General features: G+C 39.1%; 2 protein-coding genes across 8 annotated transcripts; one reads left to right on the top strand and one right to left on the bottom strand.

The window, feature by feature from the left end:
- Nucleotides 1-11008: 11008 nt before the first annotated feature.
- Nucleotides 11009-13090, bottom strand: LOC143861046 (F-box/FBD/LRR-repeat protein At1g13570-like). Of its 2 annotated transcripts, none has more exons than XM_077371931.1 (3): nucleotides 11899-13090; nucleotides 11622-11810; nucleotides 11009-11386 (listed from the first exon to the last, which is right to left on the bottom strand). In XM_077371931.1, exons 1-3 carry the CDS (start codon nucleotides 12751-12753, stop codon nucleotides 11048-11050), a joined length of 1383 nt encoding a protein of 460 aa, XP_077228046.1. In that variant the 5' UTR covers nucleotides 12754-13090; the 3' UTR covers nucleotides 11009-11047. The 2 variants fall into 2 exon arrangements, with proteins under 2 accessions (XP_077228046.1, XP_077228045.1); XM_077371930.1 differs by having other exon boundaries at nucleotides 11009-11398; nucleotides 11899-13088.
- A 3652-nt stretch (nucleotides 13091-16742) lies between these two features.
- Nucleotides 16743-24054, top strand: LOC143862679 (protein FAR1-RELATED SEQUENCE 6-like). 6 transcript variants are annotated; one of them, XM_077373752.1, is made up of 7 exons: nucleotides 16743-17135; nucleotides 18246-18325; nucleotides 19829-19862; nucleotides 20366-20422; nucleotides 20570-20691; nucleotides 20790-23606; nucleotides 23723-24054. In XM_077373752.1, exons 5-6 carry the CDS (start codon nucleotides 20653-20655, stop codon nucleotides 23577-23579), a joined length of 2829 nt encoding a protein of 942 aa, XP_077229867.1. In that variant the 5' UTR covers nucleotides 16743-17135; nucleotides 18246-18325; nucleotides 19829-19862; nucleotides 20366-20422; nucleotides 20570-20652; the 3' UTR covers nucleotides 23580-23606; nucleotides 23723-24054. The 6 variants fall into 6 exon arrangements, with proteins under 6 accessions (XP_077229867.1, XP_077229870.1, XP_077229866.1 ...); XM_077373755.1 differs by having other exon boundaries at nucleotides 20567-20691; XM_077373751.1 differs by lacking the exon at nucleotides 18246-18325.

Below are 24054 nucleotides of genomic sequence, written 5' to 3'. Positions count from 1 at the left end.
AGGCTCATTCGATCAAAGAAGTAGGATCATCTAATCAAATGTGCAGTGGACAGAAATAGGCTGTGTTTGTACTAACCTATCAGATCAACGAACCAGATTACGTCTACTTGGTATATGTGGATCCAGAACGTGGCTGTTAGTAAAGAGCATAACAGGTCTAAAATGAAAAGGAAGGGGTGTGACTACCAGAACAAGGGTGCGCTGATATCAACACTTATATAAAATGAAAAAGAAAGGGAATCAGTAACGGTTTTCTACTTTTCTAGAGAACAGGTTTTCTACTTTTCTAGACGACACAGAGAAGAGGGGTTGGGAGCTCCCATTGCCGCCACCTCCTCCGACATCTTCTTCGACCACAAACCCCATCTTCTCCGGTCAACCATCCGCGCCTCCAACAATCCTCGCCACCATCTCCGCCGGATCCGGAGATCCCCTTGTCCTTAAATCCGGCAATCTTGACCTTCTCTGGTGATTCCCCTCCTTCTCCGGTCAAATCCCGGCAATCATCCCTTCGATCCATCCGGTCATCTCGATCATTACCCAAAATCCACTGCCCTCTTTCCCCTTGGCACTCACAGATTGCAGATTCGAGGCAAGAAAATGACGGGAAGAAGGGGGATTTGAAGTTCTCCATAAAAAAAATATAATAAATACAGAAAGAGAAGCTAAAAGATGAAGAAGCTCGGTAAAGCTCGCGAGCCTGGCCGAGCCGAGACCGAGCCCAATCTTAAATGAACATGGCCTTAATGTGCTAATGAATGGGATCCATCAGTAATGAGAGGATTATGGAGATTACTTGTACTTATTTGAAGATGAATTTGCCATGATCATCGATGCTTTAATTCAAGCCCAGTTTTGCCATCATTGTGCATTCCTTGCAAACCAAGGATAGATGAGTTAAATTCCCTTTCAGATCAAGGATAGATGATGAAGATGGAAAAGGCTTGCTGTCCGAGCTGAGATCAACTTCTCTCTTGAATGATTTTTTCTTGAAACCCCTTGGAAAGATGATTTCTCTCCAAATCGAAACCTTGGACCTAGATCTCAGCTAAACTCAATTTCAAATTCAAAGTCTTCAAAATCTCCTCTGATTCCAGTATAAAATCAAGGTCTAATTATAATTTGGTGGGAAAATGGACTTTTAGGGAAGTGATATATCCACCCCTTTTGTTTACTTGGGACAACCAGCAGCCGTGTACGTGGCAATCAGCCCAGTGTACTTTGGACACCCAGCAGCAGTGAATCAATGACTGCAGAGGGGCTGATGTACTTCACGTCAGGAAGGATTCACTTGGGCTGATTGCCACGTGGGTGTCCCAAGTAATCAAAAGGGGGCGGATTTATCACTTCCCGACTTTTATAGGCCCTTACAATGTAAATGCACTAAATTACCCTCACTTGACCTAAGGATCAAAAAACACTGCCGATACGGTCAAATAACCAAACTACTCCTAAAAAGGCCACAAAGACCTAAAAGGACTTCTAAAATAGCCAAAATGGCCAAACTACCCTTGCTTAGTGATGTTACTTGAAAGAAGACTTTGAATTTGGCTAATCAGTAAGGAAGAAGAAATTACTTGAAAGAAGCATGACATTAGATCTGAAGGAATTGTGGAGTTTCTCCATAGATCCATCAATAAGGTCACAACAGCACTACCTCTAGCTATTGAGTTTGCTTGTGCAATTTTGATATTGACACTTGTCTAGGAAATTCTCCTTTCAATCAATGTATGGAACGAGCACCCGCTGATTGTTAGGGCTTGAAATGTATGTAGCTGCTGGAGTTTGACGGACCACATATACAATCGGCCAGTGTCTTAACTACTCTCATGAAAATGGATGCTCCAACCTAATCTGCTTTGGAATTACACTTCTCTATTAGCCAAGATACTTATGAGGGGTGGTGAAATTTTCATTTGGGACTAAGCTTTAGTATACTTGTGAGCATGGTTTGAAATTTCGGTTTCGGCATAAATTTCGGACCTAGCCGAAATCCCAAAATTTTGGCCGAAATTCAGTGTAAAGACACGAAATGTCAATTTTTTTGGCCAAAATTTCGGTAATTTCGGCTGAAATTTGAGAAAGGGATAAAAAATTAATATTTTTTTTTCAAATTTCGCCAAAATTTCCGCCAAGTTTCGTCAATTTCGGTTTCGGAACGTTTTGGTTTTGGTCTTGACCAAAATCCGAAATTTCGGTACAAAATTTCCGCTGAAATTTGGTACGTTTCGCCAATTTCGGTTTTGGAACGTTTTGGTTTTGGTCTTGGTCTTGTGGACGAAATTTAAAACCATGCTTTTGAGTGGCTTTATTCAACTGTTTGAAGGCCACACGGTCCTCTGTATTTTGAAAAATTTCCAAAAGAACGAAGATCATTTTGGAGTTGGACAGCCATTTGTGCAATTTAAATAACAGCTAATTGCACTAAAGATTGGTCAAAGTTCTTCAATGAACTAATCATGGGCAACTTGGCCACTACAGATTGTCCATGGTTTAAATCTTGTGTGCATAAATATCAGTGAAGAGCAGAGTGCAGACACAATTATAGTTTATTTTTTACATATTGAAGGACTCCAGTACAGTGGCACTGGGCTAAGAGCCATTGGATTCAAGCACACAGTAAACGTGTTTGGGTAATCGGATCCTGTATCGCATGTGCTATCTACGTGATCATAGACAACTGTGCTTGGAATTATCTCTCTTTATAGGGCTGAAGTTCTGAAGTAATTTTGCAAACCTTGGGAACTCACTAAAAGTAAAAGCTTTAAACCATCTACTCCATTGAGTCATAAAATTACAGTCAACTGACATACGAATTGATATTACAATTAGCCAATTGAGTTTTTTATTTTTATGACAGCACCTATCCTACAGTCTTCAAACCGAGGGTTCCAATTTGGTTCAAACTTTGTTGCATTTCAAGTGGCATCAACACAATCACCTCTATATACAATTGAAGTAGGGATCATCTGGAGTAGGAAGAATCCTAAGCTTTAGGAATCCTGAACTTAGTAATCTATTTCTACCTCTTAAGAGTCACTTGTAGCCTAGCTGGTTAAAGTCTGTGCTTCCACATTCATTGTGACGGCTTCTGCCTTCCGCCTGCAACAAAGTGGTATCAGAGCATACCCTTGCATCTCTAGAGCATCAGTTCTGCACTTCCCTGCATCAGGTGATCCTGGCCCTTGGATCATTAAGGCATCGTTGTTATAAGATAATTAAGATGACCTCACAGGATTGGTAATAGAAGCTCTCTCTTTCCTCAACTATCTCAGTGTGTCTCTTTCCTAAACTATCTCAGAGTTTGTCCTATTATTCTAAGTGTAGCACTAATTGAGTAGAAGACTTGCTTATACTAAGCATCGGGGTGATAAGTGCAAATGCCGGACCGTTTTAGCTGTATCCTAGGGCTCTAGCTCTTCTTTGGATAATTAGGATTGATGCTGTATGATGCCATCAAACGGCGGAGATAATTGTAAGGGTTAACTGATTGGATGGTTAGGATCAATTAATGAGTGTCAATTTTAGGCTATGGCATTTCTTGACAGGGAGAACATACTGTCAAAGACAAAAGCATCAACTCTTTCATAATACCCAAAAGGGGAGTGATAAATCGACTCCCCATGTGTCTTTCTCTCTCCTCTAGGTTAGAGAGAGAAAGAGGAGAGAGATAGAAACATGGGGAGTGAATTTATCCATTTGGGGAGTCGATTTATCACTGCCCTAAACAAAAGTATCCCACCAAAAGTGTGACAAAATAATGATGAGAACACCATAATGGGACTTTCTTCTAAACCCAGAATTTATATAGAACTCTGGGTGCACCTTAGATTTTATTGGTAAAAATAAAAGAAGTACAAAAGGAGGATATGCCACCTACCGGCTGTAATCGAACCAAAATAGAAAAGAAATATGCAATAGAACCACACCCTGATCCATTAGCCTCATTGTTTTTTACTTTTTTTTAGTAATTTTATCTTATGCATGGGAATTCTGTCTGAGATGGGAGCAAGATCATGAGGATCACCTCTTGATTTTCTACAAAATCAACGGCTTCTACTCCTTGGAAGCATAAGAAAGAAGAATTTCATAATTGTTAACTTTATTCGAAATTTGTAATTTTTTTTTTCCAAATCAGGAGTGGAGTCCTCTAACTTCCCTCTCTTAATTCTAAAGATGCACTTGGATGCACATTTAAATAGTTTGGATACACATGTATTCGGATTTCCTCGAATAAATTTCTCCATACCCATGAAAAAACTTTCAAAAGTATTGGGAAGATGCAACTCTAGGAGCAAACTAAGATGCAACAACAGGGGACAAATCCCGAATATATGAGCTTGGAGAAGCTCGTAGACATGAAATACTAAAAAATAGGCAACCAAAAATTGAGAGAATCGAGAAACATCCTTACCCAAATATCAATATTCATGAGGGAAAGGTCATCTCAACATTCTAACGAACACATCCATATGGAGCAAACTATCTCACGATGTTCTTTACTGGGCACTCTTCACACCTTGAATCTCCCTCTTCCACCTACACTCCGATGGTAAGATGAAGGCATCTTGAACAAACATCGAATAGGCAATGAGTTTCCCAATGGCAATGTAAAGCTTATGAAAAAGATTATAATAAGTGCACATACCAAGGAGAGGATACCTTTTTAGCACCTCATTCTCTTGCACGGGAGTTACGGAGTCTGATTAGCAACTACCGTATGCCTGTATCCATATAGATAGTCCACTCCATCGCTATAGCTGCTGACATTTTAGGAGATTCGAGCATTTTTTCTGCTAATATCTTCCTTCATTTTATCTAGTTCTTATAAAATCCCAAGTGGATCAAACCTGGTTACCAGCCTAATCTCGGGGAGCTTTCTGGTTATGTGGCCATTTGGGTTTCCAAACATCAACTAAAACTGCAAGTATTTGAACTTGTCCCACGAACTCCATACAATTAATAGCCAAAGAAGGTCAATCTACAGATACCAGTCGAGAAAATTCATAACTAGAGAACTGCAGCTACAATGTGGTTTCATCACTGAATAGAGGTTGTAAGCTTGTTATGATGATTGGACGTAATTGGGTGTGGGTTCAGGAGTAGTAACAAATTATAGAAGACAGGTCATATGAAGATCCAAAGCATATAGGAATAACAAGATCTAAAGTATGAATTATAAAAAAGGTAGAATTTTTATGCAGCAATACTTCAAAACCCTTCAAAGTTCTACTCCTGAACTCGTGACAGCGATTGATCTCCATGGATCGGGACAGCATTACCATGGGATTTCTGAGTCATTACAATGACTATCTCATATAGTCAAAACACCACCAATCACAATACAATGACTATCTCATATAGTCAAAAAACCACCAATCACAATATGAATAGTCTGTCAATGTGGAGAATCTCATAAACAATTCAGTCGTAACCTTCTACAATAATTTTTTTCAAATGTCTTAATCTCTTTAAAAGTATAATAAGTGGCTTGGTCATCTCATGACTATAAAGAATACCACCTATAAGTGCCACAACATCAACCTCTGCATTAGGAGCATTAGGAGAGACCGAAAAAGAACATAAGTGTTGCAACCAAGAAAAAAGAACATGCCAATGTTTGTACTCATCACACTGAGAAAGAGTTTACTTGAAACTACCCATGTTGTTAACCATGCATCAGAGGGATACAAGTAAGCTTAGAATGGTGCGGACTGTAGGCCCAATAAGTGGCATATTTGCCCATTAGGACTTTTAGAGATTTATTTTCATGTTATTTAGTTTCTATGATTTTTATTTCTATGGTATTTAGTTTTGGGGATTTTTTTTTTGAAAGACGGTTTTAGGGCTTTTATTATCCATGTTATTTATAGCTAGGGCATTTATTTTGTTTTCCTAGATTTTTATTTCCATTGCCTATATTCAGGCCACATGTATTAGAGATTTTAGAACTTTAGATGAATCAATGAATTCAGAATACAGATTTCTCCCCTATCTCTATCTCTTCTTCCTTCTTCTTCCCTTTCCGTTCTTCTTCCCTCCCTCTTTCTCCTTTCTTCTCTTCTTTCTACTCTACTCTTCTTCTTCTCTTCTTCTCTATTCCCCTCTTTCTTCTACGTCTCCCTTGGGTCACATCATATAGTCACTCTTGAATCACCACTGCAATGCTCCCAATCCATTCGAATCCACAATTCCCAAGTGCACGGTGAACAATATAGCTAATATTATGTACTACAACCTCTAAAGGCCTTAAAGTGCACCTGAATTGTAGAACGGATGTATACTGAAATCCACCCTAAGCTTTAGAATTGGAATCAAGCCTCTATGTGCATCCTTGTTTTCAAACTGGCTATCAAGTAAGCAAGCAACCTACGGCGTATAAGGTGGTATGCCACACCTAGCTTACAGATCATTTTCAATTTTACCTCATATTAGTGAGCAGTCAAGGGTTTTTGAAACAGAACTTGCCAAACCTAAACCTTAGTAGATTTCACCACCAACCTTTTATAAACATGATATAGATATAGATGATAGCTAAGTGCGTGGGTATCTTATTCAAAGGGCTACTAAAGCATGCAATGCCATTAGTCATTACCTAGCATGCTATATATCTCTGGAGGATATATCTGGCGGATTCAATCATTCAATGTGAAAAAAAGGCTTATCAAGGTGTAGCATCATTTTATATGGGAAAAACTCTACAACGGCAACATCAACCTTGCCCCGTATGAACAAATGTCCAAACAAAGATTCTTTACCAGGTGATTATCAACTAAGTCTGCAAAGTTTCCAGCCCAAGCCGCTGTGATTGCAGGAAAGTATTGTTTCTTTTCTTTTTTCTTTTTTCTTTTATCGTGGGCACGCGCGCGTGTGGTGGTGGTGGGCGTGGGTGGTTGGGGTCGGCTTCCTATGGGACAACATATAAGCATGGAAAATATTTCCTCATTTAAGAGGTTTGATCCTCATTTGGCGTCACAAAGTCAGATGCAATTAAAATGGACTCAAATTAAGAATCAACATGGCAATATGTGAAGGCAACATTGACAAATGTTATGTTTGCCCAAACCACTAAAGGCAAGTGGCAATCGAACACTGGCAAGAAAGCACAAATTCATGGTTTCTGCATATTTAGGGGCTGTTTGGATAAGCAGATTTTAGAATCCAGGTTCTAGTTTGAAATGTAAAATTCTGGATTTTACAATCCATTGTCCTGGTCCTCCTGGATTTTAAGTAAGAAATCCAGGTTTTAGAAATCTCTTCCCCATCCTGAGATTTCTAAAACCTGGAAACACCGGAAGATCTCCTACTCTCTCGCTCGACGGAAAGAAGGCGAGAAATCAGAAAACGACGGACGGTCTCCTTCTCTAGTCTCCCATCCAGGTTTTTTAGGAAATCCAAAATTCTAAAATCCACATATCCAAACGGCCCCTTCGGATTTACTTATTTTTTTGTATTGTACATACAGCCACACGATCAAACCGAAAACAAATGACTGAGCTGCTCTCAGGTTTCAAATAGTACAGAAACACAACCAAGTGACTAGAGTCATTTCTTAGCAGGTAAAGTGGAAGCCAAATCTGGAATCGTCTCTGCACATTCCAGCTACTGAATAGATTCCAATGATGACTGCTTCTGTCAAATTTCCATAGAATTTTACAAATTTTATAAGAGGAATGATACAGACAGATAGATTAGAGGTATTGAATCGAATTTCAAACAATCAGATAGCCGATTCTCAACCATGGACAGTCTAATGGCATCTGCAATTGCATGTGTAATGAGTCCATTCCGGAGGGTTCAAAACAGAAGTTCTTCAAGGGCCTACATCACAATTTCACTGATCTACTTCTAGTGGACAAGAAAGAGGAATGATACAGACAGAAAGATTAGAGGTATTGAATCGAATTTCAACAATCGGATAGCCAATTCTCAACCATGGACAGTCTAATGGCATCTGCCATTGCATGTGTAATGAATCCATTCCGGAGGGTTCAAAACAGAAGTTCTTCAAGGGCCTACATCACAATTTCACTGATCTACTTCTAGTGGACTAGAAAGAGGATTCAGAATGCAAAGTGTAAAATCGAGATTTCAAATCTAGAAGATGCTTTCCATGTCGCCATTCAAAAAAAAAAAAGATTATTTCCATGTATACAGATCTTACGAATTTAGTCTTTTCTTATCCAATTTCTTACCAGCTCTACACAACTTTACTGTAATAGTATCTCCAATGCAAATATGGATCAAGTTAGATTGGAAATTGAGCCACAAAATGCTATTAAGTGGTCGAATTCTCAAGCATCATTACAGTAAGTGCTGAATATCAAACTTCTATCAAAACTCCATGATTACTTGCAATGTTTATCACGGTTCCTATAGTTTCATAAACTTTGCCTTATGAATTTCTAATGAAAATGGAGCTAGACCAAATATACTCACAGAGTTTGGCATTTCCAGAGGAGAATTTCACAGAGTCACAACTTTGATAAGAGCTTCCATTAATACCTCCAAGGGCTGCACAAAAACTGCTTTTGGAAACTTGCTTCTTATTTGATGTGGTCTTCAATGAATGGTATTGGCAGGTCAAGGGGATGTTCGTCCATGGTGAAAAAATGGAGAATACTTGCAAGTCAAGGATAGGGATGATGATGGCAAAGGAAGATGGGGCTTGAAATCTCAACTCACTTTCTCCTCCAATGGATGGATTTTTACAAGGGGGAAATTTCCCTCTTAAATATAATTGCTAGATCTAATCTAGCTACCAAACTCAAAATTCAAATTTTATTTCAAAATTCAAAGTCTAACTACAATTTGGTGGGAAATGAGGCTAGTTGTAGCCAATTACAAGGTAAAATGACCAATGTCCCTGTACTTATGGTAAATGACCAAAAAACCAAGAAAAAGTTGTCAAAATAACTAAACTGCGCCTTATAAGCCAAAAAGACATAAAAGGAGATGGAAAAGGTAAAATTGACTAAGCTACCCTACTAAAGCCAAAAATAAACGTAGCCTAACGATCCAACAAAGCCGGTGTAGAGATTCCCAGGGAATGCTCCTGCATCACACTCCCATTCTTGAAAGAACTCGATTTCATGTTCCCCATCGGCCCACCAAGCGGAAATGTCCTCCAGGGTCAAAAACATATGTGACCTAGGCCCGATTAAGGACCATGTCTCCATAGTAACCATAGGGGTGTCGAATGCTCGGGGTGTCCGTGAATGTAATCGGAGATATGGGCGGATAAGTGATACCAGAATCATCAAATTACCATTCAAAAAAAAAAAGAATCATCAAATTAAAGGAGAATCAAAATAGTGCAAGTGTCGTCTGGGAAGCATAGTTGCTAGAAATATCTCATAATATCTATCCTCCTGGACTGGTGTGATGGCCATGGGCAACACCAATCGAAAGTCATGTGTTGTAAGGTCATCCTCCACAAAATCATCCTCTGCAATGTAATCCACTGACAACCCTCTACAGAAAGCATCGATAATGTCATCTGTCGTATCATCTAACTCAACTGGAACAATCTCGGTAAGTGATATAGCCTCTTGATCCTCCTAAAGTATATACTCCTGTGTACCGGTGAACTCAGTTTGGCAATCCTCCCAAACATCATTAGATGTACTAGAACCCAATAGCTCAACACAAAGCTTGGCAGCCTGATCAATCTGCGCTACGATAAGACAATCCACAATATACTCCTGCTCATCTCAATTAGTGGGGTCCTAATGTGAAGAAACCTCAATGGTTGTTTCCACCTTCTAGGGCATTTCCAGTAACTTTGCCAATTAGTATCCACCATCTTCTTCCTCATCATGTGAGCTCATGAATTTGGTGTTGTTCTTCCATTTTGCAACATACAACCATTTATGGGAACTCCTCACATGCAATAAGCTAATATATTATCTCCAAGCAATCCACGGGTTTCAATTAGTTCTTGGAAAGCAAAAGTGCTATTCTATTTTCTCCTAAAAGATAATATCAGTATACAATTGAATCCCGATCTTGCAAGTGTAGATTTCATCTAATACCATCACAGTCACACCAAATTGACTCCCAATCTAGCAAATGTAGATTTCATCTAATACCATAGCACTAAAGAAACGCATTCCTCTTTATCATATTTACTTAAAGTATAAGGCAAAGTAATTATTGTATAATTCATGTTACATATTATTAATTACAGAAATTTTGTTGGTTTGACAAGATATATCTAACCTTCAAACACCAGAAGAAACCTCCAGTGTGGTGGCTAAATCACTCTATGTATTCAATTTTATGTTGTCTTTAGGAACTTAAGAACCCTGACCAATGCATCAACTTACAAGAAATTTAATTGCAGTCTTCAAGGCCATTCAGCTCTTTTTGTGGGATATATGTAAAACCGCATCAAGAAGACTAAGCAAGGACAAGATGTACAAGGACTATCTACGCAATTCAAATATTTTAAAAGCATTTGCTTGCAGTTCCTAAAGAGTGGTCTTCTAGTCATGTTTACACTAAAAATGAGTTCATCTCAACTCAATTTTATCCATCAAACACATGCTTATCAATGCGAGTCAATTAGAAGATACCAACAAAATAAAGTTGTAAATAATGGACTTCCTTTTAAAGAATGAAGCTACCAACTATGGTTATTCATTGCAAGCTGCAAACTAATGGGAATTCAAAATAATATCTCATATCAAGTACAACACAATAGGTTCATGCTGGATTCAAATAAGTAAGATGCAGTGTTGTTCATAACTAGAAGTCTCATCTGGGTTATATAATTATATTTATGAAAATATTTGGAATCTGTCCCATTAGATATGGGCATGATTTATAATAGGTGAATGCATACTATGCTTTTCTACAGTAAAAATCTGCAGTGTCAGTATCAGTTTCACTCAGTCAGATGTGAAGATGATAAAATTGCAATAATGAGGCCAAGGCAAAGTGCAAAACTTCCTAAAGTAAACACAAACTACACCAAAGGAAGCGAACAACTCACAAGAACAAAAAATCTTAGGAAAAAATATAATAATGGAAAATTCAATGTTGATTATTTTCTAAAAGGGCATTGTGAACAAGTTTTTGAACGGATAATCAAAGCATCCTTGAGTTCCAATACAGCACGAGGAGAAGCCATTCTCACGAGTAACAACCCAATTTCTACATCCAATACTCTTCTCCTTGTACATGTGTAGTGCTTAATACTCATTCTCTTGAGAACATGTGCAGTCATTAATAAATATTTTACAAACCCGATCTCGTAATCACAGAGTAGATCCAAGCACTCAATCTGAACTGTCCTAAGCTGATACATTGAACAGTCTGAAGGTCTCTGTTTCTCCCAATAATCATGTTCAACACTAACTCCTGATGGTCCAATCATGGAGGCCTGATCCAGACACTAAATCCAATAGGGTTAGGGTTTGCAAAATTAATTTTCAAAAGGGAGGTGATATATTTGCCCCCTTTTCTTACATGAGAGAGCCCTCTCTAGTGTATTTATGATTACTCTTTTACACTAGAAGGGGCTTCCCCAAGTAAGAAAAAAAGGAGAATATATCATTTCCCCTTACAAAAAATATGAATTTGATTAGACATATTTGCAATCAATGGGACTAACGAACCTGTATGATAAGATCCTGCATATGTGGACAGCTTCTAAGCAAGCACGACAAGAGAAAAACCGCATTGGCATCAGCCAGGCTAATTTCCATGGTTAACTTCTTTAGTTTAACCAACTGGCATCGAACAGGTAAACTCTTCACCACTTTCTCAACTGGCAAACTCTTTGGCTTTTTCTCAACTGACAAACACTTCACAAGGGAAACATATCATCAAGCAATAATAAACGGATGCAAAATTTAGAAATTTCGGATAGCCAAAGTGAAACTCTAAACCAACCTCAAATTTTAAGTAAAGACTCTGGACATGACCGAGGTTCTTCAGTAACTCCACAAGCTGACCAGTTATATTTCCCTTCTTTTTGTTCTCCTTCTCCAATTTTCGCAGATATCTCATATATACACGGTTGGTACAAGGGAACACAAACGAGAACGAAGCATGTTCCAATTGGGTAAGATCCTTCAAAGAGATGCCTACTGAACTTCCGGACAGGATTTCCAACGACAAGAGATTAGGCGCAGGAATGCTGAGACTCCTCCCCCACATACAATGATCCAAACTCAGCTTCTCCAACACGGGGCAACAAGAAATTAGGCGCTCCAAATGATTACAGGCAATAAGAACATTGCTGAATTGAAGGGTTTTAAGGTAACCAAATGATTTAAAAGAAGGAGGAATTGCTACCTCGCAATTCAACAATTCCAATTTCCTAAGAGCGGAGCAGAAGAATACGTAAGGTGTAATTTGATATAAATTGGTGCCTACATTGGTGAGTACTAGTTCTCGGATGCCCTTGTTATTTAAACAGAGGATAAAATTGTCAAAATGGTTGGTATAGAGTTTTACAAATTTGAAGTAGAAACAGCACCTATCAATAGGATCTAGGCGGGAATGCAGGATGTGGTAAACTATCGAGAGCCATTTGCTTCCTCTGTGATGAAAATCTGTGTCGTTGAGATAGAGATTAGTGATTGAGTTCCAGATATACCTCCAATTTTTGGAAAGCACGGATGTTCTTGCAGCCTGTTTGATCGGCACTAAAGAAAGGATTGAAGTCAAGATTGGTGTTGGAAGATCGCTGATTCGATCCAAGCCTTGGCTTTCTTGGACTCTCTTTCTCGCTGTTTCAGCCATTCTCTCTTCTCCCTCTCTCCCTCTCTCCCTCTCTCACTCTCTTTATTTGTTTCAAGAGTCTCGATCATAATCTAGATAGGATGTTGCCTATCATCCTTATATAGATCTCTCCTTCTTCTTCCTTCTTATTTCGGCAATCTGTGTAAGAGGCGGATTTCTATACCAGTCTTCTTTCCAATTTCAATTAGGATTTGAAGAATAAGAAGAAGAGAGAAGAATTAGGGTGGTTTTGTGGAGCAATAACGAATTAGGGTTTGGGATTTTTGCCGATTACTCCCTCGGTTTTGAGAATATATGACTGAAACGTACCTAAGAATAGCATATTTTACTTTCCTATTCAGAAAGTCCTAATTTCAGAAGGAAAGCACTTTGAAAACGGGATTCCTTATGGAAAATAAAAACGGGACATAAATGACCGTTGATTCGACACTTTTAAAGTTTGTATTATGAGCTCTTTAATTTGTCTTTTAGTGGACGGGAACGGAATCCCGTTTTCCTAGCATGCTCCTTTTAGAAAAAACCAAGAGACGTCAATGTGATGGACTCCCCTGCTTTCTTCCCATATATGTTCGGCAAAAATCTTCCTAACGTTTTGCCATCTCCATTTTAGATTTTACCAAAGATTTAAGAAATTATTTAAAGATGAGAACTCATATGGTGGACCCCTGCAACCCAAAAATTCAATGGCCCCACATTGTTTGGGTGATCTAAACTATTCATTTGTTGGGCCCCGATGTAGATAGGGCGTGCCCATAAAATCTTCTTCATTGGATGATCCTAACCCAACGATCCGTGGAGATTTCTATACTGTGCCGTCCATTATATACCTCCACAAATTAGAAGGTTAGGATCATCCTATGGGAGGATAGAAATCTCCGCGGATCGTTGGGTTAGGATCATCCAATGAAGTAGAATTTATGGTCAGGGTTAGGATCATCCTATGGGAGGATTTTCTGGGCACGCCCTATCAACGTTAGGGCCCAATAAATGAATGGTTTAGATCACCCAAACAATGTGGGTCCCATTGTATTGTCGGGTTGCACGTGCACCCATAGCCATTGATGTGGCTGTATACTGTATCAACGGCCACATTCAAGAAACAAGTGTATTGTATGGGTGATCTAAACCATTCATTTGTCGCCCCTTAACGTTGATAGGGCGTGCCCAAAAAATCTTCTTCCATGGGATGATCCTAGCCCTCCAATTTGTGGAGGTTTATAATGGACAGCACATATAGAAAACTCCATGGATCGGATGGTTAGGAACTTAGGATCATCATATGAAGAAAATTTATGGGCACGGCCCATCTGCATGGTTTACTTTTTATTTTTGGTAAAAATATAATTTCTTTTTTTACAAAGAGTTACAAACCAATTTAAAGAGGAGAAATTATACGGTTGGTGGCGTGCACGTGTATCCCAAAAATGCAACGGGCCCACATTGTTTGGGTGATGCGAATATGCCGCAAATATGGGATTGTAATCACTATTTTGATTTTACAGCATATAATTTTTCTGTAATTGTCATAACATTCTACAGGTTATTTGTATTTTTTTTGGTAATTTTACAATCTATCACCATTTCTACGTAATTTTTCATTTAACACTTTATAGTTTCGCTATTTTACTTTTTTCTTGTGTAATGATTACTTTTTTTGACCTTTTTTACATTTGCTACCAACATTTTCGATGAGCGTATATGTGCACCCACAATGCCCACTTGCCGAGAAATTACCAAAAGAGAAGCTTGATAGCAAATTATAATAAAATAAAAATCACATTGAAATGTTAACGACACTAATGGGCACTCTCACTTTATTAAAAGTATGGTATGGCCCACACCATAGGATGATCCAAACCGTCCATTAGATGGGCCATAGCCTAAATAGGTTATGCTCCAAAAATCATTTCCATAGGATGATCCTATCCCTCCAATCTTGATGTTAGAGGGTTGATCCTAACCCTCTATAGATCGGAGGGTTAGAATCAACCGATGGAAATAATTTTGGAGCATAACCTATTTAGGGTACGGCCCATCTAATGGACGGTTTGGATAATCCTAGGGTGCCGGACATACCGTACTTTTTATAAAGTGAGGAGTTTCCTCATAAAAAAACAAACAGCGTGAGTGACGATAACATTCTCACAAAAATTTAAACATACTGTAAAAATGCGGGTGCCTGCGGGTTGACCCGACCCGACCCGTGTTTTTGCGGGTTGGGTCACCCGCGGGTTGATTTTTCACGGGTCACGAAAACTTAGACCCGTGCCCGCAAATTTGCGGGTGGGCCGGGTCAACCCGCGGGCACGGGTCACTTTTGCCAGGTCTAAGCACAACCATGTTCTGATAACAGGACGAATTCAACTAGTTTTAAATCTTTTAACCAGCTGTCAAAAGCTATTAGATTCCCTCTTTCTTGAACTCTTGGGGGTTCTATTAGTCTTAGTGCTGCACTGGTTGAGTAGAAGACTAACTTGTGGTTAGCATTGGGGTGATAAATGCAAATGCCACTCTCTTTTAGCTAATGAACTACTAAGCCTATGACTATGAGCTCATTATGATGTAGCCTAGGGCTCTGGATAATCTTCTTTGGATGATCAGGATTGTGATGCTGTGTGATATCATCCAACGGTAGAGATAATTGTAAGGGCTAAATAATTACACCAGAAGACAAGAGAGCTCGAACTCCCCAATAAAACACCAAAAGCAGTGAAAAATGACCAAAGCAATTCTGTTCTGGAAGTGTTTTCCTTTATGAAATCACACAAAGGAATCAATCAAAAAAGAAATCACACAAATGAATCCTTTTAGTGGGCTAGGGAAGATTATGAAAGATGTTTTGTAGAGTTGAAAGGATTGCACCGAGTGGAACATATCTCTTTGTATAGTGTTAATCTAATGGTTTTTAAAGCTTCACGTGGAATGCCAATTTTTAGGATGGAAGGTGAGTCCAATATTCAGTTTTGGACTCGAAAATGATGCGCACAGTGCAAAACGAACAGGGCCTTTATTCGCCCCCCTTTCTTCACCGTCCACCCCCTCAAGTGCCCACTCTCTCCTCTACTGCATTCATGAATACTCTTTTCGCACTACAAGGGAGAAGAAAAGGAGTACTAAAAACGGGATTCCGTGTTGAAAATAAAAACGGACCGTTGTTTTGACCCTTTTTAAGGTATATTTAGGGAGACGATATTTTCACCCCCCCCTCTGCAGTACGCATTCGCCCACCTTGTAATGTGAACAGTGGGCAACTTCAACCCTTTTGATGTCAAATCACGTTAAAAAGGGGGCCAGTGTGTACTGTAGGGGGGTGAAAAGTATCAACGCCCTATATTTATTGCTTTTACGTAGGGGTGCAACTCGGGTCGGGTTGGGTCCGGTTGAGGCCAACCCTAACCCAACCTGAGATAGCATTCTCTCAACCCTAACCCAACCCGACCCGACCCTCGGGTTGAGGATGGTCAACCCTAACCCAACCCGCCTCCAAATCAGGGCGGGTTGGGTTCTGGTTTATCTCGAGCCAAATAAAAAAATACAAGAAAAAAAAACATGATCCTAAAAAAACATGAGACAACTAGAGGACAAAGGTCGGGTTCAGGTTGCCAAGGCCTCAACCCTAACCTACTCAAAATTAAATCAGGTTTGCTTTTCCCAACCCTAGCCCAACACAACCCGAGCCAAAATCAGGTTGAACCCGTCAGGTTCGGGTTGAGCCCGACCCAAGTTGCACCCCTACCTTTATGGATTGGAGCTCCTTACTTTTGTCGTTTAGTGGGCGTGGCTCTATTGATGCCTTTTTTTTTCTTCCACAAAAAGGGATCACGTTTTCCGAGCACCGCTCTAAACATAAAATCTAAGATGGGCCCACACTAGTAGACCATAGGAAACTGGGTCCCATTACTTATAGCAACCGGAATAGACAGTTACAAAATGATATGGGACACCCCTCCGGCCCTACTAATCATACCAGGTCCGGTAGTTTTCAATGCGCCCCGGATTGATTTATGATTTATCTACTCTGCAAATTTTCGAGTTTCAAGCCAAATGTAATGGGCTAAGTCTTCACTTTAATTCTTTTCAAAGAAATCAGAAAAATTGCCTATTAACATAGATTCGTCGGATGGTTGGAAAATCCCTTTCTACCACTCACCAACGCTCTCCTTCAAACCCTAATATTTTTTTTTTGCAGGAACCTTCTCTCTCTCAATCAACCCTTCCAATTTCGCTATAAATAATAAAACCCTCCTAGGACGATCTCTCTCTCTCTCTCCCCCCATTTTAAGCGGAGGAAAACCCTAAATCGAGGACGTGTTCTCGACAGTTAGGTTTTTAGGTGACCGAGCTCAGGAAGGAAAAGGAAAGGAAGGAGAATTACGAGGAAGGTCAGTGCTTCGATCACTAAACTTGATCTAATCATTTTTTTAGTCCATGATTATTTTTAAATTCTTGTCTCTTGATCAGATTTTAGGTTATTCAAAATACTGCAAATTATGGAGTTGGGCGTTTATCTCGTTTTTTAGCTAAGATGGTAATAGAGAATTGGAATTGGATTGTGATTTGTAGGACAAAATAACCTGTTTCCTCTGGGAGAGCTTATTGAAATTAAACCATCATTTTACATGTTTGAAAAGTTACACTCGTGAATTGTCTTTACCTGAAAAACTCGACAATAACTCAATAATCAAATCTAGCATTTTATTACGCTATCTGTTTCAAAACAATGACTCGTGCCAAGTTGATGGAGTAAAAAGAAGTAGGGGTTGACCGAAAACAACTTGGGTAGAAACAGAAAACAACTTGGGTAGAAACAGCTGGGAAAGACTTGATGGCTAGGAACATGAGCCAGGATAGGAGAGAATGGAAGAAAATGATCTATATAGACGTACCCAACTAGTGTCAGGATTAGACTTAGTCAATTTGAGCTGGGTAGATTCTTTCACCTTCTTCATGAAAATTTTCTAAATGATTCATTAGCCGACCCCAACCAACTAGTTTGCGACAAAAGCTTAGTTGAGTTGAGTTGAGTATCTGTTTTAAAACAGAAGAAACAATGTGCTACTTATGTGCTTAATTGTTTACCTTTTGTTCTAGCAATTTGGTGGGGACTTTGGATTGGATATGTGGTGAGCAGGGTTGAATGCAAGGTTCTCATCACTGGGATCCTGTGTATTTTTTATCTGTTCCTATTGTATGCATGGAAGAATCCAAGTAACAAGAAGAGTTGTGTAATATCTAACTATTTTTGATACTTTGAAATTAACAAGTATAACTTACCAATCTGCAACAAGTATAACTTTGGGAATTTATGCACCTTTCATTTTTGTTGTTGTTGTATAAGCATATATCCATGGACTTCATTATATTTTTATAATAGGATTTTATGTATTATTGATGATTTTTGGTTATATTTTGACATTGGCAGGAATGATAAAATGGATTATTTTTAAAGCAGCATCTTACCATATTTGACTTCACTATGAAATATGATGCAGGAAAACTCAAAGGGGGTGAATAAAAGAATCTTAGGAGGAAGCTCTTGGGTGTGAATATCAAATTTCAGATTCAAGAAAAGGTTTTAGATTCAAGAAACACAAATATATGACAGATTTCATATACAAGAAGTCAAGAATCAAGAATAATGGAAGGCAAATGATCAAACTAAATCCGAAAAGCAAGATGAATGAATTAAGAAAAATAATGAGTTGAGATTAGTGACATTAGTCTAAAGAAAATAATGAATTCAAGAATACAAGATTTGAATAACGGACAATAATTTAAAGCAAGAGATGAAAAGATTTCAAAAACTCAACACTCCGTTCAGTTGCACTTCTTTGGTGGGAAAAGAAGAGGAAAAGGGCCCATTTTCCATGGTTTCACTAAAATTTGGACGTTCTGTTGCCATTAAAATCAGAAAACAAAAAATGGCGTGGATTCTGTCTTTTCCTTCTCGAGTGATGCGGCCACAACATTTCCACTCAACCATTTCCGTCTCACAGGAACGGATTTTGGTCGTTTTCTACAGATTTAATCAGTCATCATGCTCTCTCTCTCTCTCTCTCTCTCTCTCTCTCTCTCTCTCTCTCTCTCTCTCTCGTGGTTTCACGCACCTGGTTCTGTCAACCATGCTCTTCTTGCGTTACCTTGGTTTTGACTCGCTTGTCGGCCTGTGCATCTGGAAGTTCACCAGTAACAGCATGGGAAAAGTAGAGTCACAAGAGAAGAAAGAAGCCCAGCAATGGCTCTCGTGCAGTCCTACAGGAGCGACCCCCTCTGCCTCTTTGATTTTTGTGACAATTGAACTGTACCCAGAGTTCGTCTTCAAAGCCGGGGAGGTTGGCCTCTTCGTTGGCGGATTATTTCAGGCGGTGAAGCACCTCATTGTAGACCTCGAGTTTGTGTCGTTGCTGCCAAGGATGCGATGGAGATGAATCCATTTCTCTGCCACCTCAGCTCTCATTATCCTCCAGTGCCATTAACACACCTCAACAATAAAAAGCAACAAGAACCTCAAAACCAGAAAAAGGTATCTTGTCTCCCTCTTTTAAGATCCAAAGATATTGTCAGCAACAATAGAAACAAAGATGAAGATGAAGGCGAAGTAGCAAAAGAAAAAGAGATGGAGATCCCTCATGACTCTCATGTCTCACACGAAACCAAAGATTTCTGCTGCAAAGGGGAAAGACAGAGAAAACAGAGATTGCGCTTCGGGATTTCTCTTTTTGTTTTTCTTTTGATGTCTCTTCTATTGCTTGCTTTTATTTTGCATGAGAAAGGGAGAAAATAGAAAGAACAAAAATTAGGAAAAACGAGGGGAGATACAGAGAAAAAGGAGATTGTGCTTTCTTTTGTTTTTCACTGCTCTGGTTTTTGTGATGAACAGAAGCCATTGCCGCCACTTGTCTCCATCTACCTCTCTCTCTCTCTCAAACATTTTTTCCCCTTTTGTGTCAACAAAATGACATTTTATGCATTTCTTTCTTTTTTTCTTTTTATCCTCCCTTTCATTTATTCATGATTAGACCTTTATTTTATTTGTTCTTAGTTTTTATTTTTTATTTTTTTATTCTTTATGTAGGTGGGCAAGGATCGAACTGCTCAATTTTGCACAGGTGTTATCTCCACTCAATTAAACCCTCTACTTGTGCTAGTTAATCATACTCTCTTCATAAGGTTTTCTTGTTTTCTTGTTAATCATACTCTCTACCTTTTTTCAATGGCTAAACTTAATCATACTCTATACTTGTGCTAGTTAAAGTCTCTACTGCTCCTTGAACCATTAAAAAAAAGGTCTTCTTGTTTTCTACGGTGGAAATATCTGTCTCATTCTTCTGGCCAATGTTATTGTCGGTCTTCATATCTTCATTTAATCTGGTTTGTCATTTAAGGAGTGCTCTTTTGCTAGCTTGTTTTATTCCCTTTTTTTATCCTGAACTACTTAATTGCAACTGATATACCAATGTTTTAACTTCTGGAGCCATGGGTCAATAAGCACTTGCATTGGGTTTAGTCTTGATACGAAATATGGGTGTGTGTATGATTGTCCATGTGATGGTATTTTGCTTGACTTGAATGCCGTTCTTGATGGATTGACACTTAGGCTTGGTGAAAACAGGTCCGGCTCAAGGGGCACACGCAATATTGTGCATGATATTTTCAAACAATGAGCAAGGTATTTAAAGAGATTGACAACCAGATATATGATATATCTAATTATTTCATATAAATGATTTCAGCTGGAATTTGTCCCTGCAAGATGATTGTTGCATTGCATGAAGTTTGACTGAGAGATGTGATCTACTGACTTTTCTTATAGCAGTTGACGTGGAAAGGTCTAGGTGAGTAGACATCAAACCTTGTTTCTGACAGGATTAAGTGGGAGGGAATTCCACACCGAGGAAGATGGAAGAGGACACAATGGAAGGAAATTGTGACAAAATGGTATGTAGAACTCTCTTACGTATGTGAACACAGCACGAATTAACCTTGCATTGCATGTTACATTTATATGAAAACTGACATAGGGATGTGTTTTTCAGACTCCTGCCATGGTCGATGACTTCGAAGGGACTAGCACAGTAGATGTCGAGACCTCCTTGGGAGGGGATCAAGGAGACGGAATTTCCACTACGAGTGAGATGGAAGAGGATATAAGTGAAGAAATTTCTGAAACGTTCAACTCCACGGATAAGGATGAAATGAACGAAAGTTCTCCAACAAGAAATTTCATTGCAGAAGGAAATGCAGATGCAGTTCCTGTAAAAGGGATGGAGTTTGAATCTTCAGAGGCAGCTCATATGTTCTATAAAAATTATGCCAAGTCTTGTGGATTTAGGACTAAGATAAAATCCTCCAATTATTCAGGGAGAAGTAAAGAATTGTGTCATTTGGTATTAGCATGTACGAAAGAGGGTTATAAGAAGACGAATGAGAGCACCAAGAATCCAAGGCCTTCAAAAAGGGAAGGTTGCTTGGCAAAGATGAGGATAAAGAAGACAAAGGGTGAAAAGTGGGTTGTAACTGATGTTATCACTGACCACACCCATCCAGTTAGTCCATCAGAAGCTCATTTCGAACGACGAAATAGGCAGACAAGTCCTCGTAAAAAGAGAAGGCGTCTTTTCCGTGATATAGGAATATGGACAAACCAGCGTATGCCCATGCTTTCCAATGAATATGGGGGACTTGCTAATGCGGGTGCGGGGGGAAAAGATCTTGTCAGTTTCATTGATCAACAAGGGCCAATTGGACTTGCTAATGCGGGTGCGGGGGGGAAGGATCTTGTCAGTTTCATTGATGAAGAAGGGCAATTGGCCCTTGGAGAGGGGAAAGCAAGTGTAGTTCCCGTAGTGGGGATGGAGTTTGACTCTGCAGAAGCAGCTCATGTGTTCTACACCAATTATGCTAAATGGTCTGGATTTAGGACTAAGATAAAATCCTCCAATTATTCTTCAAATGGAAGCAATGAAAGCAATGACTTGTATCATTTGGTAATTTCATGTACACGGGAGGGTTATAAGAGGATGAATGCAAACACCAAGAATCCAAGGCCTGTGACTAGGGAAGGTTGCTTGGCAAAGATGAGGATCAAGAAGAAAAGGGGCTCTGAGAAGTGGGTTGTAGCTGAAGTCATCACCGAACACACCCATGTACTTCGTCCATTACAAGTTTGTTTTTATCCATCATATACGCAAACAACTCCTGATAATACAAAAAGTCCAGTTCTTTACCATGGTACAGGAGTAGGGGGGCAACATATGCCTACTTTTTCCAACCAATGTGAAGGAGTAAGGGGGCAACAACATGTACCTACTTTTTCGAATCAATGTCAAGAAGTTGCAAATGTAGGGATTAGGGAAAAGGATATTGGAAATATCATTGATGAACAGAGGCGATTGGCCCTTAAAGAAGATGCACGAGCCATTCATGATCATTTCAATCGTATGCAAACCAAAGATCCTTATTTCTTCTATGCAGTGGATATTAGTGATGATGGACATTTGAAAAATATTTTTTGGGCTGATGCTCATGCTAGGGCATCATATAATTATTTTGGTGATGTAGTCATGTTCAATATTACACACTTGACAAGCCAGTTTGACATGCTATTTGCTACTTTTGTGGGAGTGAACCATCATGGGCATTCTGTGTCCTTGGGTTGTGGATTGATTGCAAATAAGGCAAAAGAGACATATCTTTGGTTGTTTAAAGCATGGCTAAAAGCAATGTCAAATCGTCCCCCAATCTCAATAATTATTTATCAATGCCAATCCATACAAGCAGCAGTTGCAGAGGCATTCCCCGGAGTACGCCATTGTTGGTTCCTATGGCAAATCTTGAAAGATGTTCCAGAAAAATTGGGCCCTGTAAGCAGAGACGCTCAATTTATGAAGAGATTTGATAACTGTATTTATGACTCATTGAGAGTTGAGGAATTTGAAATAGAGTGGATGAAAATGATCAAGGATTATGAACTTACAGAGAATGCATGGCTTAATATGCTTTACGTTGATCGTGCACAATGGGTCCCAGTGTACTTGAAGGACACCTTTTTTGCAGGGATGTTTACTTCTCAACAAAGCAGGAGTGCAGATGGTTTTTTTGATGGGCATGTGCACTTAAAAACCACTTTGAATGAATTTGTTGAACAATATGACTTAGGTGTACAGAGGCAGTGCGAAAAGGAAACAAAAGCAGATCTTGATAGTCACTACATGAAATTGTCTTTAACCACAAAATCAATATTTGAGAAAGACGCAGCAAATGTTTACACTGGAGAAGTGTTCTTGAAGTTCCAAGATGAGATTTCTGGATTGACTACTTGTACCACAAAATTAATCGAGGAAGATGGGCCAGTTGCAACTTACATGGTCAAAGAAAGAGAAGAAGATGATGATGGATGCGTTAAATATAAGGAATATGAAGTCAAATTTAATGCCCCCGAAACGCAAGTTATTTGCATTTGTCGTACTTTTGAGTTTCAAGGCTATCTTTGTAGACACGCGTTATTGGTCCTCATGAATGCAGATGTATATCATATTCCATCTCGTTACATACTGGCACGTTGGAGAAAGGATGCAAAGCGTCATATCCCATCCCATTACATATTAGCACATTGGAGTAAGGATGCAAAGCCTATGCATCTTTTAACTGGTCCTTCCAATGGTTATCGGATGAAGCGTTATGGCGCTTTGTGTTATCTGACCAATAAATTTGCAGAGGATGGGGTGCTTAATGAAAACACATATGAGATTGCATTGGATGCACTGGATGAAGCATGGAATAAGGTCCGCCAAGCAGCATGTATGACAAATAGTGATCAATTGTAGCCTGGTCACACAAGAACTAGTTGCAAGGTGATTGCTCGGTGTGCTTAGATGGATTGACTTGTTTCTGTTTTTTAACTTTGTGAAATTTACCAATTATTGTAACTGATCTGACGTCTCATATGGAGTTTTACACTTGTTTGCAGGAACAACTTACGCCAGTAATAGCAAGTGTTGGCAACCAACATGGCCCTGGTAGATTAGGAACACAAGAGACCTCTGAACAGACGGTTTGATATATTGTTGTTTGAAACTTGGATTATTTGGTCGCCTATTTATCTGAATACTTATTCTTAGGCTAGGTTTATCTTGTGTTGTAAGTCCATCGAAAGTTGTTCATGTTGTATCCTAGTAGCTGAGTTGGAATGGAAAAGAACCTTGTAACTGAAGGTCTATTCACTAACCCTTTTCTTGAAGAATTAAACTGAATTTTAGATTCTGCAAACAAAGGATATATGCAAGCCACATATTTGAAGAA

Source organism: Tasmannia lanceolata, unplaced genomic scaffold (genome assembly GCF_043159265.1).
Source record: "Tasmannia lanceolata isolate RefF3 unplaced genomic scaffold, GAP_Taslan_0.1 ptg000037l, whole genome shotgun sequence".
Lineage (NCBI taxonomy): Eukaryota > Viridiplantae > Streptophyta > Magnoliopsida > Canellales > Winteraceae > Tasmannia > Tasmannia lanceolata.
Note: the sequence above shows the minus strand (reverse complement) of the source record. Positions and strands in the feature narration are given on the sequence as shown.

Excerpts from the sequence above, each read along its gene's own strand:
- LOC143862679 (XM_077373751.1), top strand. The coding sequence starts at position 20,653 with ATGGAAGAGGACACAATGGAAGGAAATTGTGACAAAATG. Across the intron at positions 20,692-20,789 it reads AAGGAAATTGTGACAAAATG|ACTCCTGCCATGGTCGATGA; the intron begins GTATGTAGAACT and ends TGTGTTTTTCAG.
- LOC143861046 (XM_077371930.1), bottom strand. The coding sequence starts at position 12,753 with ATGGCTGAAACAGCGAGAAAGAGAGTCCAAGAAAGCCAAGGCTTGGAT. Across the intron at positions 11,811-11,898 it reads GTCTTTACTTAAAATTTGAG|TGTTTGTCAGTTGAGAAAAA; the intron begins GTTGGTTTAGAG and ends TCCCTTGTGAAG. Across the intron at positions 11,399-11,621 it reads TGCAGGATCTTATCATACAG|TGTCTGGATCAGGCCTCCAT; the intron begins GTTCGTTAGTCC and ends TATTGGATTTAG.